The 19,258-nt window shown below is 33.8% G+C and overlaps 1 protein-coding gene across 1 annotated transcript in view; it reads right to left on the bottom strand.

Annotated features, from left to right (window-relative positions):
- The window catches only part of RFX3 (regulatory factor X3), a 124,689-nt gene that overhangs the window by 26,715 nt on the left and 78,716 nt on the right, over window positions 1-19,258 (bottom strand). The window contains exons 4-5 of the mRNA XM_067315223.1: window positions 10,982-11,240; window positions 240-314 (exon numbers count right to left, since the gene is read on the bottom strand). Coding sequence (XP_067171324.1) covers window positions 240-314; window positions 10,982-11,240 — 334 coding nt within the window. The remainder of the gene's footprint in view (window positions 1-239; window positions 315-10,981; window positions 11,241-19,258) is intronic.

Here is a 19,258-nt window from a genome sequence, read left to right as displayed (position 1 = left end):
AAAGCAGAAAATGTGTTAACTTTTGTTAACACAGGTACAGAACCTAGGAAACAGACACACTCTGCAGAATAAGGACATTTAACCTTACAAAATAAAGCTATGGGAGATGTAGTATAAGATTACAAGCAACTAAGACATAAAGAGCAAAAAGTAATAATAAAATAAAACAAAACATTAAAGGCAGGCTAAGCATGCAGAACAAGCAAGAGATAGTGTAACGTGAAGAAGAGACAACTTACATGGCTGTTGAGAAGAGAGCTTCTGTGAGTGGAAAGACCATCAGACTTTTGCAGTGTCTCAATCGCCATTTCAATCTGATAATAGATGTCATTAAAAAAAGGACTCAAGACAAGATAGTAAAAAAGGCTGGTCAGAGAAATTTTGACAGATTGCTTAAAGATCAACAGAAATGTCAACTTTATTCCTGACTAGGGGATATGGGGTACTAAAAGGTTTCATTCCAAAGTCCCAATGAAGGCAAATCACCCCAGTGAGGCCAGAAAGGTATTTTGCTTGCATATATGCTGCATGATTACATCCTCAGAGTCCATTATGACTTTCTCCCTGCTCAGGAAATTAAAAAAGTAGATGCACTGAAACTTAAAAAAAAAAAAAAAGCAACTGAGCAAAATTATTATTAATAAAAGAAAAGCAATCCCTAAATGCAATTCTAAGGCCTCCATATATTTTTCCTCCTGTTGTGTCAGAAAGACGTGTGCACAGCTCAAAATCAGAATTGAATTAGAAACAAAATTTCTGCTCTCTGCAATCACAGAATGAAATCTCAATCCCAAACAATTCTGTAGGTTTTCTGACATCATCTTCAATGGGACAAGATACCACTGACCGAGCGCTCTTTGAATGTCCCCAGCTCTCAAACTAAATGGAAATTCGGGGTTTATACAGACAGCAGGATCCAGCCTTTAAGAAAAACAATTCAGATTTGTTCACAATAATTTTGTCTTGTAAAAGGATACAAACAGTACCAACAATTATATATATAGTAGTATCACTCCTAATGAAAATGTATAAAGAGAACACACTCACACCCATTCTTTTCTCTCTGAATTTTAATGCATCTTTTGATCAGTTCCTTGATGACAGTGTTAAAGAACAGAATTAGAACCTAACTGTAGTTTAACTAGGGAGCTAGACTAGCAAAAACAACATTGAAAATGATAGAGACAAGGGGCTGTGCAGTAAAAAAAGGCACATAATTAATTAGCTACATTAAATGATAAAAACAAAAGCAATGGAAAAAGCCAACTGAACTTTTAAAACAACTTATCATTCTCCCTGTAGACAGTTTTTAATGAACTCTCCATATCCTACTTTAGATATCCCAGTATTATCCAAAGATTTTAGTAGCATAATTTATCAGTATGAGCTGAATTCACTCTAAATACAGGAGAAACTGAAAAATACTTCAGTTTATATTTGAATTTACTGCACGTATAAAATTAGCTTCTCCCTTTTTACAAGGTAACTGACCAGTATTTTTATTGTAGTAACTGCCAACAAAAAAGGAATTTTTTCTCATTTCTGTCTTAAAGTTGTTTAATATCAGCTATGCAAGCCTTTTTATAAAAAATATTTATTGAAAATATATTATTACTATGTAAGAAAACCTGCACTGACATGGCAAAAATATATATTTTTTAATATCCTGATTTCTTCTTGCTTCAGAGGAAAATAAAATACAGCATTCAACTATACAGAAAAGATCAAATTCTAAAATCATGCACTATGATAAAAATTACAAGCTTAAAATTTCATCACAGTAAGATCAATTCACCATATACTGCAGCCATCTTAACATGATACTACAATCAAACAACAAAGAACATATACGCATTTCAATCCTAATTCTGAATCTTAGTCACTGCTTCACAATACTTTGTTTACAGCAGTACTACGAGACTAAAGTTACACCTCCTGCTGCTCATTCCTGCTATTGCACTACCCTCTCATTTTGCTGCAATAACTTATGCAGCCTTGTTCAGAGAACCAATCCATTAAAAATAGTAATATTTTGACTTAGATGACATGCATTTCTTGCTGCCATATTCCTTCAGTGCCTTGTGGTGTTATGTTACAGGCCAAATGAAAAAAGTTTCTTTTTTGTTGTTTGGGGGATTTTTGTTGGTGGTTTTTTTAAGTACATTTTGCCAGAATTGCCACTGAAAACAATGAATCTGTGCCCACAAATCCCTAGATATTAAAACAAGATTTTTCAAGATTTTAAAAGCATTATGACCATCTAGTCTGCTCTTGCTCATAACACAGGCTAAGTAGTATTCATTGCCACTAAAAGAAGTTAATTACTTCATAAAGCTCATAAAGTTTCACTCAGTTAGAAAGGCACTTCTGCAGAGATATCCGATCTATACTTAAAACGATCTTTTTCCATAGTGTAGGGCAAGCATTTCAATAAAAATTATTTTCACTGTTATTTTGCTCATTATTTCTAGTCTAAATTTTGATAGGGTGAACTTTCAGCTTTACCTGACAGACATGTAAGATTACTCTTTATTAACAGAAACCTTCTTCCTACGCAGGTTCATAAATTCATCTTTCAGCTATCTTAGAGCATAAATAAATAGTCTCAATTTGGAGGGAGATTTTCCAAACAATGAATCATTCATCTTGCCCCATTCACCCCTGCCCTTCCAGCTACTTCTTGGTTTTCTCTCATCCCAATGTACTTTATTTTAAAATCTCAGACTTTCAGTAGATTTGAGTCCTCAGGTTTTCAAGATGTTCTACATGAAATGAGTTACTGTGTATATGAAATACCAGCTACTTGAATTGAAAGTTGTTCATGTGAAACTTCTGTTCCTTCAAGCTTTTCAGTTCAAAGTTAGCGCCAGGAACTTTCATTTAGCTTCTGGAAAAAACTGAACATGAACTTAAGTCCATCTCTATTCAGAACACCATTTAAGCACATACATAAACTAATTACATAGGCATGAAATGTTTTGTAAATTACAGCCTTGAAATTTTGTGCCAAAAATATGAAAATAATTTAACATTTGAAATCATGTACTGCACAAATACAAAGGTAAGACCGATATTCCTTACTTTTCTAAGAACATGCAATGAGAGATTGCAGTCTAACAACTAACTATATTTACATCTGAGATGCCAAATGAGAAAAAAATTACACATTCATTCATTTGACTGTATGATCAGTCCATATATTTCTCCTATTCTTCTTTTAAAAATGCTTAATTAACACAGAAGAACATTATTTATTAAAGTCTTCACACTGATGGTTGAAATGTACACTATCAATGTGTGGCAGGACATTGCCACAGCAACCCCTACTAAACCATGTTAAAAACTGCACTACTAATAGGAATGATAATCAGTGTACATAGTAATATAAATACAGGACAGACTAAATTAGAACATGATAGCTGTGAGAAAAATGAGATTTTAGATTTTTCTCTCAGTTTACTTGTTTAGCCAACTAAAGTACCGATTAATACTCTGACATAGGTTAATGATTAAGGGTATTTCTCTGGGGTTAAAGAATCAAACATTCTGATCACTGTATATGCTACTTGTATCCTACAAAGTTCAGTGTTTATGTGATCTACAGATCTGAAAGTTATTAACTGCTGCTGTTAGTTAATGTTTACTGTTCATTAACATGTTACTAGATAAACATACTATAGAGTCTCAGATGCCTATAGCATAGATGAAGCAAATAACAGTCCCAAAATCATTTTGAAAAACTGCCTGCCTAAGGCTTAGTGGCAAAAGAAATATTACTTTCTTCATGATTCAATTAATTAACACAAAATATTTATATTAAGTTGTTCTGAGGAGGTCAGGACATCAGAAAAAACATCATCAGAAATTTAGTCTCTGAGGTTTTGCAATTAATCTGGATACGCTACAGTTTATTTTCTTCATCTGTTGCATCTGAAAACCACTATCTACTGGCAGTAAAACAGGTAGTTTTACGTAGTATCTTAAAATTCAGTTCATCTGTTGCATTATGTTCAAAAAGATCCTGCCTGTCTCCACAGGCACCCACTATTCACAATGCCTTTTATTCACTTTGAAAGGTTTGCCCTTTTAGGCTTTAAACCAAGTGAAATTCTAAAGGAACTTTAATCACACGGTCCATTATGAAGGAATTACTAATTCATCATATGTGTACTAGAAAGGTTAATTTGGTACAGCCAGCTAAGCTGGGTACCTGTGACAACTGTGTTTACCTAAATAAGGTGTACAGGCATCACAACATTAACCATACTTTACACGATAAATGAACTCTGCTTTTGAAAACATGAGGCTTTCACTCTTTAGGGTGCCACTGAGACGCATTAATTGTAGTGGCTTTCAATTCTGTTTCAGGACAGAGTATTCATGTATGTCATACCATTCTCTGAAACTCGTGCCAGAGGGCTGAGCTGGTTAGATAAGCCTGCCAAGGAACAAAGAGGCTCGAAAATGAACAGTAGTGACCATGATAAGAAAACTCAGGTCCAGCTTTTATAGTCAGGAGAATTAAATTTGAAAGATTTACATTCTTCATAATAGGCAAAGCTGTAGAAGAACCTTTAATAGGTTCTATGAAACGTTGCTGAAGAGAATGAAACAGCAATAGAAAGGCAGAATGAAAATTACTATTTTAAGTCTGTTGAAACAAAAAAAAAATTGAATAAACAGAAAGAGAAGAAGATAAAAATATGTAAAATAAACCTGGTATTTTACATATGCCATCTTCAAAAGAATACTGACAAACCTTAAAAGCTTAGAATTTTTCCCTACCTTGATTCATTTGTAAATACAATATCACAGTTAAATATACGTAACAGCTACTGGTCAATATATATGGATGTATATAACATATGCATATTGGCTAGTGAATATAATATGTTCTCTTGTGATTATAGGAGAATATAAGGGGTTAACATAGGGAGCAAAAGCACGTGTGTGTATGCCCAGGGCCCGTAATAGGGAGCAAAAGCACACATAATGCCCATAGGTCAGTACAAATCCAAAATGTTTGGAGTTTAGGTCAGATAACTTTTCCCTCACAAAATTTTCAAATGACAATTTGTTGCCCATTTTTATCTTTTATCTTTTTATCTGGAGGTTTCTAAAAGATGGTCAAAATGTCCAATTCCACCCTCTTTCCCTTGTTTATTTAGGCGTCAACCACCCAATTATATGTTGTCTCTATTATTTTTCAAACAGATTCTAAACTAATCACTGGATTTTTTTGTGGTTGTTTCTCCCACATTTGCTGCAAATCCTTAAGAGAAAAACAACATAAATCTCTTGTCAAGCTTATGAAAGGACTTCAAGAACATGCACATTCCATCTAACTCTGAAAACATATGGGAAAAGTCATGTATTTCCTCAGGTGTTTGTCCCATTAGAAAATCAGAAGTTAGAAACTAAAAGGAAAGTTGAGCTCAGATGATTATTAAAATCAATTCTGATAAATTTAGGGCAAGATAAAGCCAGAAAGAGATAGGCTGGCAATTTTAGAAAACATCGATATTTCAGCAGAAAGAGAAAAATCCACTCCTTTAGAAAGGTGGGAGCTCCATGTCATTGAGAATTGGACTTTTACGAGAACATCAGTGGAAGGTCAGCTGGCATCCAGCTTATGCATTTTCAAATGAAAGAAATGGAGATAAGAAGACAGAATGGAAGAAGAACGTAAAAGGAAGGGATAGAAATTTCTCTCAGAGATTTAAAGCTACCTATTTTTGAGTGTCTCAGGTTCAAAATAAGTCATTGCATTTCCTAGGACACTTTTTATCAATAATTGAAATGGGAATAAATCTTGTTTCCAACAACATTCCATCTTGATTTCTGATATATAAACATAAGAATAAATTTTTAAGTGCCAAAACTGGAAAGAAACTATTAGGTGCTATACAGTGTTTTATGCAGAACCACACCAAAAGCCAATGACTGAAAGCTGAAGCCAGACTAAACCAGAAGAGAAACAAGTAGCATATGAAGGAAGATAGGGTAGCTGTAGCTGATCTCAGTCGCTCACCAGGTCATTCTCCCTTTTTCCCATATTCCTTGCCTTGTGAAGAGGGTGCAGTCCCAACTCAAAACAAAATGGAGCAACAAGGGGCTCACAGGGGCAGAGAAAGACATAAACATATTTTGGCTATACTGCAACACCAAAACTTCTGTCATGGTCTGGAGAAGGTAGGAGAAGCCATGATGCTCCATGACTATGAAACAAAAACTGAAGCAGGAGGAAAAGTCTTGGGAGACAGAGGTTCATAAAGGCAAAAGATCCCCAAATCCTCTAATCTTCCCATCCCTCTAGTTAATTCATACCTGACCCATGTTTTTAGCAGTGGTAGTGATTAACCCTTGCTAAAACTTAGTTAAAAGAAGAAAGAAAAAAAGATTATCTACCTTCTGGTATCTGGAAAACAAGACTGGATGCCTTTTTTCAGAAAACACGTTACTGTTCTCAGTGGAAGAAGACTTGAGTAAAAATGTCTTGCCAGCCAGTGTACGAGGTCAGACTAGATGATCTAACAGTAGTTTGTAGCATAAAAATCTATGTATCTCTGATTTGATCTCAGACAGTTCATTTTATGCTAAATAAAAATTGTGTTGCAAATTACCAGAAGAGTTCGGGAATGAAGAAAGAAAAAGTTCCTCTACTGGGAAAGAGATTAATAAATAGAATCTCATCTCAAACTATTTTCCAAAGGATAACCACTCCAGTTTAGAATCTGACAATGGATTTTTAAACATTTTTATATCATTTTTTGTTCCAAAAATAATTACAATACTTCTACCAAAATCATATTATCAGGAAATGATATCTGTACTTGATGTTGTCAGCCTTTTTCCTCCTCTATTAATTACATGACTTATTTCGGGCAGGTATGCTTTCTTCAGAATTAAGAGGATGTTTTGTGCACTGTGCTGACTATCAGAAATAATAATTCATGGTGATACAAAATATCATGTTCACTTTGCTTTTATATTCATTCACCTTTAGATCTGCACAAGCCGCACTGAAATAGGATAAATTTCTGCAGCAGTGTGAGTGGAGAGCTCATATGGCTGACAATGACTGACAAATGATAACAGTAATTGTAGATCAATTCTAAAGCTTGTTAGAAAAAACAGGACTAATAGATGGGAGCCTCTCACTGGCTGAAGAGCATAAGAACATATTTATTACTAAATAACTATTTTTTAAAGTTATGATATTATGAAATATGTTCATTAGATCATTCTACTTTGGAGAGCAGTCCTTAGATATTTACTTACGGAAAATAAATGGAAGGTGATTTAGATTTCACTATTAGTATGGCAATAAAACTCCATAGTTATTCTTTTCACTGTAGCTGCCTCTTCTGTAGTGGTAACTGTCAATAAACCATCCAGACTCACCCTTCACATAGGAATCAACACGTACATTAATTTCAAATAGACCACCAGCTAGGGTAAGTCATTTCTTGTACAGTGCAGTCACAATCTATCCTTGACCCATCCACACATACTCAGACCATAATTGTCATATCTGATATAGAAGGTCTTCTAATCTGAATGCATTTCTGTTTTAGTGAAAAAAAAAAAAGTTATGGAAGTGATTTAACTGGCCAGCAAAGGACGTCATGACAGGAAGCAATGAAAGCAATGGAAATGGAATGACTAGAGAAAATGCTAACAAATTTTCTTCATGCATACTAGCATAAACTACTAGTGTATGTATACTAGAACAGTTCTGAATGTGCACAGTTCCTAATATTTTGTGCAAAAAAACACTGCTAGTGTCTGCTGTAGCTTGAAAAGAGTAGCCTTCTTTTATAAATGTTTTCCAGAAAATAGTATCAATGGAATATTACAAACAAAAATATTAGTTCTTTATTAAACCCCAAGCAGAACTAAAATTATATTAAAGCATAAGGAAAATAAAGTGAAGATAGATTTAAAGGGGAAAAGTCCCTGAGTCTGTTTTATTGAAGTCTGCAAAAAACATGTTACATAACTTGTGAAAAATAAATAAGATTTTTAAGTTTCATTATCTAAGATACAATTAGTAACACGGAATTATTTTATACATTTAACACTTACCCTGAAACTTTTTTTGAACCTAAGTTAAAAATGTCAGAAATAGTTAATGTCAATGATACAACTAATTTGCTTGTTACAGAAAGGTAATGATTTGATCAGTGAGGTGAATAACAACAAAGCAAATGAAGTTATATGTTGGAAACGATAAACTGAACCTCTGTGGCAAAAGTAACAGAGCTTGTGATGAGCATATGTGTCAGTAACTTTTCATTCATTTCTACTTCCTTCATCTCCATGTCAAAATTACCCAAACTAATTCAAAATTTGGAAACATTTGCTGAGTATTGTAATAGCAATCCAGTCTGGATACATCTTATCTTGATGTCTCCAAAAAATTCTCTAAGCAAGAATGGAAAGTATTATGATGGTGTAGGCAGAACAAGGATCACAAGTGAAATGAGCTCTAGCTATCTGAGGTGCAATCAAAACAAAATATTACATTGCTCTAGTTTGCATAGTTTAATTATACCTTCTGGTAAAATTAAAACAGTTGGTCTTTGACATTACAGTTTAAGCTGAACCTTTTATGTTTCAATTGACTCCTGAATATATCAGCTGAACCCTACATATCAATAGCCTAAAATGGTAAGATCTAAAATCATGTTGTGTCTCTCTTAATTAGCAAGAAATGAACTTCTACTATATACTAATGTCTCATACTTACAGAACTATACAACTACACAGAATATAAAATATCTCAAAAAAAGAAGAAACTATTTAAGGCTAAAAATGCAATTTTATAGTTTTAATTCAGTTAGCAACATTTGTTTTTTCTATTCCTAAAAGCAAGTTGGTACGTAAGTATAAAGTTACTTAGAGCAACTTAACTGAAACAGCTTGTTTTTTCTGACACATGAAGTAAGAGAAGGATATGTTGAAGACATGAACCTTAGATTTTGTTAAATTTTGGCAAATTTGACTTCTAATTTTGGCAAAAAAAATTAACAGCTTTTCATCTGCAAAATATAGCATGGAATTTTGCTATCATTCAAATGATTCTAGGATATCCCACTTCAAACTAAGTCTACTACTATTCATTTGTGTTTACTAGATGCATTTAATCCTCACTTGATTTCACACTCAATTCATCATTTCCACTTATTGAATTCTGTTGTCAGTGCATAATACCAAACTTATAGCGTGATATGCAAAACATAAAACACATTTGCACTGATTTGATTAAGGTGAAAGTTAGCACAAGTTCTAAAAGAGGCAATATTTGTATTCAAACACAGAACAATTTAAAACAACTAAGAAAACATTGGAATATATTTGCATTTAAGTAATTAAAAAAACATAACTTTTCAAATTTACCTCAGTCTAGAAAACTCATTCCTTACTTGTGCCTAGAGAAAACTACTCCTGTTCTGCCTGCACTTTGTAATCATGAAGCAATGTGAAAAATTCCATGAAATATTTTTAAAATAAGTAAAATACATGAATATTTTTAAAGAAAGAAAATCAGGTTAAAGTGTTGGTTTTAATTAAATGAATCTGAAAGAGGAAGGCTGCTCTTCACAGAAATACCATGTTTTTATTAAAGTCTTGCAAAATACAGGCAAATGTTAATATACACCCTCTTTTCTTTAGTAACAAAAAAAATATACATAAAACTCTTTACTACTAGCTGAAGGGTCCCTCTATGTTATTGATCTATACTACTCATTAAGTGAATTATGTCTCTTCAAATTTTTTTTTCCAGAGAAAACAATATAACACAGTCAAGGAAGTCTTAAAGTTTAAAGGAAATAATACTTCTTTACATTGTACAAAAATTTTTTATTTATCTGTACTAGCCACCTGTAATCCTTTGAAGAATCAAAATTAAGAGATTTTATAGGATCATCTAAATTATCTGATATCATAGTAAAGGTTCATCATCATTCCAAATAAAACTTAAAAGAGTATTAGTTTTTTACTCATTACAGTGGTTCCTAAAAATAAAATCCTTTAACTTCATATCCCCTTTGACTACTGATGAATCAAAATTACTAATCATGCTTTATCACCTTTAGTACATTGTTCAACTCTTCTTACTCTGTATCTCACAATTCTCTTCCACATAATTTCCAGATCTCTATAACCAGATCAAAATACCCAGAAGAATTAGGTAAAAGTGTTCATTAATGTTATGCAGCAAAGCTAGATGAGGTAAAAACTTATTGTATTAATTGGAATAAGGGCTGATTGAGTAAGCTCCCATGGGAGAAGTCTGTCTTCAGGTTTAAGTTTCCACAATATGATCTATCACAGATGTAACAGAACACATCTTCCGATATCACTATAAGACACCTCCCTTATGAGCTTTTGATCCTGAATAGACTTTTGAGAACTACCATAAATAAGTAAATACAAAGTATTAAAAGGCAATACATCAGTGTTCTAAACAAATGTAAATATTTTGAAATAAGCTACCAAACCAACACTAATATGTAGTTGAAATACAGAACAAATGCAGGGAAGTTAAACATATCTGTAAGTTATATTATTTAAAGTTTGCATCTAATAACATAATTATTCTCAGTAACACTTTCTTTTTCATAAAAAGTATAAAACATTAAAGGAGGCTATTTTAGGCCCAACTCTACAAATTTTCAAGCTTAAACTTATTCTTACATTAGCATCACCAATGCATTCACTGACATTATTTGCATGCATAAATCTAACCTACAGAATGTAAATATTTTCAAGCTCTCAAGGGAAAGGTCTGTCTTCAAAGTTCTCACAACATATTTATTTCTTACTCGTATATACTACTTATTTCACAGTAAGTAATTCTGCCAACATAATAGTGCTACACATTCTGTCACCAAAAGCATATGTCAGTGCACAAGAACATCATAGTGACTAAGAAACCAGCCCCCAAAATTTCACGTAGGTCTGAAATACTTACTGTAGCTGGGGAGGCCCGCGTTGTATGAGTCACTGAATGACCAGAATTTTCCATTGAATTGCCAATCAGATAGGTCCCTCCTGAGCTGCTAATGAGCTGTCCTCCTGTGACACCCATCTGAATCCCTCCAGTGCCCACCATACTATGAGAGGAGACCACTGTCGTCACCTGGGCAGAACTTCCTTGAGTATCGAAATAATTTCCCCCAGTGTTTTGGCTGTACATCTGGGTTTCTGTGTAAGGATAAGTTGTTGATCGGCTTCAGGAAAAGAAAATAAAAGGAAAATAAGTTATTTGTATTGTTTATTTAGGTGAGGGAAAATATTATAACTCCAGAAACAAGTGTACAATAGCTATAAACAAATTAAACAAGATTGGCAAACAACCAATGCCTCCATAAAGATTAATATTTCATCATGTCAAAGCACTGAGTAATTAATTTACTAACTCAATGTTAAAGGAAGTATCTGCTAAACGTTACAGAAAAATTTTTCAGTCCTACTTGAAGAGAAGCAGAGAACCAAAATGTGACATATTATGAAATATTGATTTTTAGTCAAATATCATATATTTTGCATAGTGTGTACTGCAAAATTGCAAATGACATACAAATGTCAGCCAAGAGAGTCCAACGTACAAAAATCCTATAAATTTTATATATTGATTTTAAATTCATTGAAGCTCTTTGGATGAAGCTTGAAATTCTGAGCTCATTGGTATTTTAGGACATGCAGTTATTTTTACAAGGTGAGTATAAAATTGGACATGAATCCATGTCATGATGAGAAACTGCATTAAAGAAACAAAACTAAACAGAATTATGACTTGTAAAAAGGTCACAAAGATAAAAATGGTTAAATGTACACAACAGTATCAATTTAATTAAATTCCTTCCAACTATGAGACATTTGTGCTTCATAACCAGTTTACTTTAACTATTCACCTCGTGAAATCTTATATCATTCTCTGCTTTGTGGTTGCAGTTATTCGTCTTGGACCATTAGCCTTCACGGGTTATACTCTGTTTATAGTTAATGAATGTGCATTTGCTCCTGTGGACTGACTTTGATTTTTAAATTAATATATCTCAGAATTGACAAGTAAATAGTATTCATTACTTTAAAATCCAGGTTCCTCACTTTAGAAAAGCCTATTTGAAAAATTTATCCTGTTTCATGACTGCTAAGCTTTGTGTCATGGCAAGCATGACAACAGAAAAGACAAAAGATAAAAAACAGTCAGTTTACCTGTTACTTTTCTCATTTAAACATAGAATGCTATAGTGTTGCCTGCAGTCAACTGTCACCAGCATTTTGAACTTCAAAGTTCCCCATTCACTTGGGCTTGTGTATGCTGAGATGCACTTAGTCCATGAAAGTACACTTTAACAGTATCATGATTCACAGAAAACAGAAATTCCCAAACCTCAGCATAAGTCCCTACTTGTTTAGTATGATCATAACAAACACAAAATCATGCAAACCCATGCAGCTAAAGAAATTCCATGAAAAAAAAGAAGAAAAAATCAGCCACTTTTATCCAAAAACACAACAAGAGGAGGAAGAAGCATCCAACTTTTTACACAGTAGGTTGGTGATTAATATACTTATCCAGGAATTAAGAGTCAGTTTTTGTTTCCTTCATCTAGACAGGGATCAGTTACTTATCAATATACAGAAAAGGTCATAGCAATTTACTGTTTGTTGTTCTGTTTTTTAATTATGAAGGCTTAAGCAAGTTTAATTATTAGTCAACAACGGACTCAGAGATAATAATTCCTTCTTTAGCTTAATGAAAACATTATTTTTAATACAACTGAAGAATATATGGCATCATAAGAACAACCAAAGCCAGAACTTCTATGATATTAATTATGGCCATAATGGATTCTCCCTTGCTCTTCAGAGACACTTCAGAAACTCCAAAACTTCATTTGTAATATCCTAAAAGTTTTTTAATCCTTGTGCCACGTTTGCTTTCACCCTTTCTTAAGGTACTTAAATGTATTCTTTTTTGAGTACTTCACAAGCTTTAAAATCACCTGCAAGATACTTGCAGTTAAACTAAAAGGACTGCATTGCAGTCTAATGAAAACTAAGTAAAGTTGTTCTTTTAGGGACAACGCTCAAGAAGATGGTTCATCTAGTAACACCTCTTTCGGAGAGCTAAAATCAGTTCATCCTTACATTGCAATAACCTGTGCATGTGGTTAGGGAAATCTGTTTAGGTATTCCTGATTAATCTGCTTTACCAAGCCAAGGTATCATTGAATGCTTTAATGGATGATAAGCCAGGTATCTGCTACCAGAGCTGGTGTTGCATCTGGTTTAGAATGACACAATTTACAGCATGTGAACAATCCTACACAATGGGGGGCACTTTAGGAGAATGTAGTGATGGAAGCTCAGGGAAAACAATTCATCCAAGCATTTATCAAGAGACTGAACACTCTAATTTACCCCAAAAGAAAAATGAGCAAGATAAGGAAATAAACACAAGGACAAGGTCATTGCTGACCGTAAAAATAGACATGACTACAGGAAATGGACTGTCCAAATGATGTCAGGAAGACAAACTTCACTTGAAGAAGTGGAATCCAAGAGGTGGTTCTTTGAAGCCAGAAGGATTTTGATGCAAATCCTAGAGAATGCCCCAAATTCACAACAATATTAAGTCATGGACTTGGTGTGGAATAGGGAAAGAGAAGGGAAGGCTTGTCTGTTTTTAATGATTTGTATATCATTTACAGTCTCTAAATAAGGACTGATCGTATCTGAACACTTGTATCTGTATCTGTATAATTATCTGTATCTGTTTATAACAGTACTCCTTACCACTGGCTCAACAGCAGTCACTGGGGTACACCAGTGGGTCAGACTCCAACATAAACACACACTTCCCTTTGTTCCAACTACCATGTTTACAGCTTACTTCTTCAAGGCCACCTGATTACTGGAGATGCTTAAAACAAACCTTCAGCAACACAGACTGACCAGGTAATAAAAAGTGAGATACATAAGTTATTATAACATGCAATAATAACTGCAACTCAGGAAAAAGTCTTAGAACTGACACAAAATTCAATCATTTTTGGAAACCAAAAATGAAGGCTATACTGACTGGATGGGATGTTTTGGAAAGAGGTGACGGAAAGGTTTTAAGGTGATTGTACATGATAACATGAGCTCTCAACACAAAACTGTAGCAAAGAGAAAAATATGATATTATATACTTTAGATGCACAAAGAAGAACTTGAAATAAGGAAATGATCTACTTCTCCATAGCACCTGCATCACAAACATACAATACTATCTGAAATAACCTGGTATCATAGTCAATTATTTCCCATTGCAAAGGTTATAACAGCACCCCAATGTCTTCTTTTGTTCAACAGTTGCATACAAAGATGCTCTGGGGACCAACCTCATTTAGTGTAACTAGAGTCTCCTGGCTCTTTATGAGAATTTCTTGGGTATATATTGTGGCTCATGATACAAGTTAGGCAACAGAATCTAATGGTTCCTCTTATGGAAACACTATGAAATTCAAGCGTTTACTAAAACGTAGCATTAGAAAGTCTGTCAGAGTTTCTAGTAAGTTTCAAGCCTAGGGAACTTGGTTACAAAGTCCCAGTTTTCAGAAGGTTGAGCAAAGTGGAGGAGATACACCCTGACAGCATGTCGCACAAAGTCAGAGACACTGTCTGAATTCCATTCAGATTAAGCAAGGCCAGAACACATGTCCAACGTTGAGCTCCCATATGGGAAATCAAGAGACCAGCATGAATTGGACAAGGACTGCAAGGTACTGCAGTTGAAGGCATCACTTATTATGCTTTATTGCTTAACTACCTTTTATAGTGATTTGCAAAATATAAAAATAGGGAATGGTGTTAATAAAATTCTATTTTTGGCATATGAAAAAAAGATGATCTCCAGAGGTCCCTTCCAACCTCAGCCATTCTGTGATTCTGTGAAAACAGAAAACAACTAATTTCTAAATTCAGTAAGCCTCAGCATTACTGTTTGAATTAATTGCAGTATCTTGTATGTGATTACAGACACTGACATAATGTTACTTAGCTTAAATTCTAGAGACACTTTTATCTCTTCAGACACCAGCACTTTGGAAAAAAGAGACGAATAAAAACAGTGGTACTGAAAGAGTGTATCTTCTTGTTGTTCTCCTTTAAGTTTTCAGTGTGCACATGCACACATGGCAAATGATTTATCCCAGCAGCTTCTATTTTTCAGTTCTATGTAAATGTCAAGATTCTGATCTATTGACTTCTTTAAATCAGTGCTCCTACCAACACATCATGCCTCTGTATTTACATGAGCTGATTGTGGCCTCAGATTTTCTTTGGGCAAGTAATTCATGGATAGACTCATCCTTCCCATATTTATATTTGCTTTGAAAACATCATCTATAGATTTATGCCAGTTTTACTCATGTTTTAGAAATGTCTGATTTGTTGAAGGATTTTTCTACCACTTCTTGTGATGGAACCAAACACCTTTATTTCCTTCCTCAGGAACTGTGAAACCCAAACTGTCTTTAATTAAAAATTCTCAAGTTGAGTTAGAATCTGAACTCAAACAAGTTAAGTGCCACTTGTGTTTTTTTTAAATTAGGTTTTAATTTGAAATTATATTCCGGTAACTTTCATGTGTTGCCAAATAAGGATTTAACTATTAAATTCTAATAATCAGATACAGGCACTGACTCGGAAAATACAAGCCATGGATAAAATGTATATATATATATATTTTTTTACGTGGAGATGTATACTTTTTTACTGTAATGTAAAAAATCAGCATCATCCCTTCACAATGGCTGTACAAGAATGGCATCTTAATTCAAATATGAAAACTGTTCAATGTCAAATGCTTTATTTTTCTGCAATTCTAATTCAAACAAACAAGTAGCATAATAATTATTATCTTATTAATGTAATAATAATTACAGAATTACTCATGAGGGCTTTGGTATGCACTACCCCATAAATCTTAGCAGGTAGGCATATAAGTATTTTTTTAATATCATATCTGTAATGAAAGTTAGCCTTTTATGGTACTTAATTAACTACAGTGATACTTACTGGGATATTAAATATGATACACAGTAGATAAAATTAACATATCAAATATTATACAAAATAAACATACTATTATTATTTATATACAGAGTAGCTAATGCTCATGATGAATGTTATGCTACCACAATATGGAAGAAAACTTCTGTGCACAAAAGCCAGGAAAATTTGTTTCCCACCACAACAATATTCTGAAGTTTTTTTTAAATTTTAGTAAAATTCTATGGCCCTATATCTGACAGAGAGCTTCATGGAAACTATAGAGAAGAGAATCCTTCCTCTGACATTTGGGGAAGGCTTTATTGCAGCCAATGGATTGCTAATGCCCCTAGAGGTGGTGTATCATAAGCATAAGGTGAGGTACTGTATAACCTAACACTGACACAAGAAAACATGATACAGCAGTCAACGGATAATGGAGAGAGATAAATCACCTAACTCACCCTGCCTCATACATCTTTCTGCCTCCCCACAAAAAAATCTGCTCCTATAACCAAATATTGATTCAGGTCTTCCTAATCCATTCCTGTTACCAGAATATTGATTCAGAGCTTCTTAATAACAGATGAAATCCCAAAGAAGGAATAACCTCCATCCACAAGAGTCTCCTGAATATGTGCGAAGAGAGCTAGAGAACTGATAGAACAATAAGTCATTGTTTCCTGTTACCAATTCTTCTTTAACAGAAGAAAATGCAAAAAATCAGAGTCCAAAACCCAGACTATGAAAGGGTAGTTAATGCATCTATAGCTGGAGAGCAAAAATTCAAATTAAGTAATTTTCTCCAAAATAATGAACAGCTGATCTGCTTTATGCATATATATTTTCTATATATGGACAACACAAAATATACCTGCCAGATACAGCTTTGTAAAATTCACTTAAAATAGAGATGCATTATTCAATATGGATAAATTCCAATTTGCTGTTATACTCATTGACTGTTTTGAACAGTCATTTTCAAAACACAAATTAAATACATATTTGACAGACATTCACTATCCATAAAAAAAGAATGAAGATCCTCAACACTCAGTCCAGGATTTTTTTCCACATGGAAATAAAACACCAAAAGCACACACAGTGCACGACTGTAGGAAAACCATGCAAACCAGGAAAATTAAGTAAATCAAAACTGAGGAGAATGCTTAGAAATTATTTTCTTATAACCTGTAAGTTGCTCTTCCTAGACAGGTAAGTAAAGTTAGCTACAGACCTCTAAAAATTTTGATGGTGAGGCACTGCAGACCTATAGTCCAAGAAATATCATGCTACTATTGTTAGTCCCAGGCTCTGTAATAAATCTGGCTGGCCTGAAGACTGGGGCTTGCCAGGCTTCTTTTGTTTGGACCTTTCTAGGCTTGCCTGGAGCTTTGTTTTAGCTTAGCTATAACAATAATTGCCTAATGATCAGGTAAATGTTACCTAATCTGTTTTAGTTCTAGCTTATCTTAGCTTAGTATGATTGTGTGATATAACACCTAGTGCTATAACAATGCTGATGTACTTCTCTAACTCATAAAGAGTAAGAGCAACCTGCTATTCTGTGTAAAATGGATGATCTATGAATAGATCCTAGAATCCTAGAATAAAAATGCAGGAAAGGTAGGGGTCTGGGAAGTATCCAACAAACGTGAAACACACCATATATAGTAAATTCAGATGTAACATGGAAATTCAAACCAATGAAGAATGAACAAGGTGTACAGCACGCTAGAAATCATATAAAAAATAGCCACAGTTGGACCTAGTGTCCATCATACTTCTCCAGGCAAGGGACTTGGGATGCTGGTAGCTTGCTGTAATCCTCTCTCAGATGGAAGTTATTGACTTTAGTATGCAGAGGAACAGTAGAAAGGTGAGCATAACAACAGAGAAAAAGGATTAGATACTTTGTGTGACTATTTTAACTCTATGGATAATAATTCTTTGACTAGACTTTTAAGGTTTAAATTAGAGTAACAGTAAATTCTTGTTTTTGCGTATAAAGTGTTTTTCATCCACATAAACTGCACAAACTGTAGTACAAAAATTGGTGAAGGATGCAGGGAATAAAGACTTCAGTTTGGATGCAACAAATTACAGCAGTTTATATAATAAATAAATAAAATTATTAAATAAAAGCAGTTTAAAATAATCTCTTTCCTTCACCAGGATTATCAGAAAAATGGCTAATTTTAGATTAATATTTTATAGTTTATGTAAGAAACAAATTCATGTTTACTACAGAGAACTCACCTGCCTTCTTAATCTAAGTGTATCCATAATATTTGTCCTTTATCCATTCAAAACTGCCACGTTAGCAGTAGTACATTGTAAGAACAATGCATTTTTATTTAAAGATAGTGTGACACGCTTGACAAGCAGAAGTGTTATTAACCAGACACAAATGTAGATAGCATTATTCAAATAGTCTTATATTTTATACAATATATATGACAAGTTGCAGGTTACACCCCTTGTATTATCATTATGCTTCCAATTATAACACAACCAAATCATCTTTAAGTATAGCTAAAGCATGATATGAAACCTGCGGGAAGAATTGTGCTATAAAAATACAGCTGTTACACCTAACAGACTGTGAAACCTGACAAACTGTTTACCACTAGAATCAAAAGAATGAGGTAACTGTTTCCTTCTAGGTATTGTGTGTACATCTTACGTTGCTAACCTGTACGGGCTTAAACCAATGCTAGCATGTTCTTTGTTTTGAAATAAAGAATAATTCTTCTGCCAGACATGCTATAATTTTTATTGTAGAGATCTCTGTACACCAAATTAATGTCTTCACCCTAATTATGGGTTGCAGACTTCTCATAGTTTATATTCCATTGCTAGAGTGGTATTGCCACTGGATAGATTATGCAAGAATTCTATAACTGATCTTGAGTTAGAAAGAATGGTTTGATTCAGGCATGGTCATCAAATAAACATACAATCATAGGAAAAAAAGTCAAAAGAAAAACCATTGATCACTCTGCCAATCACGTCATTTACAAACCTAATCCTATTTTCTGAGAGTGAAATAGAGAATTCCTGGAGAGGAAGTGGACAAAATGGCTGTAGCACAGTATCATGAACAGGTCAGGATCCACTCTTTCAAAGATTTCAGTACGATGGACAGAAAATGATGTTCTGTGGTCTGGATATTTGCCCAAATATTTCAGGACAAGGGAGG

Source organism: Apteryx mantelli, chromosome Z, assembly GCF_036417845.1.
Source record: "Apteryx mantelli isolate bAptMan1 chromosome Z, bAptMan1.hap1, whole genome shotgun sequence".
Lineage (NCBI taxonomy): Eukaryota > Metazoa > Chordata > Aves > Apterygiformes > Apterygidae > Apteryx > Apteryx mantelli.
This window is presented reverse-complemented; position numbering and strand designations above follow the sequence as displayed.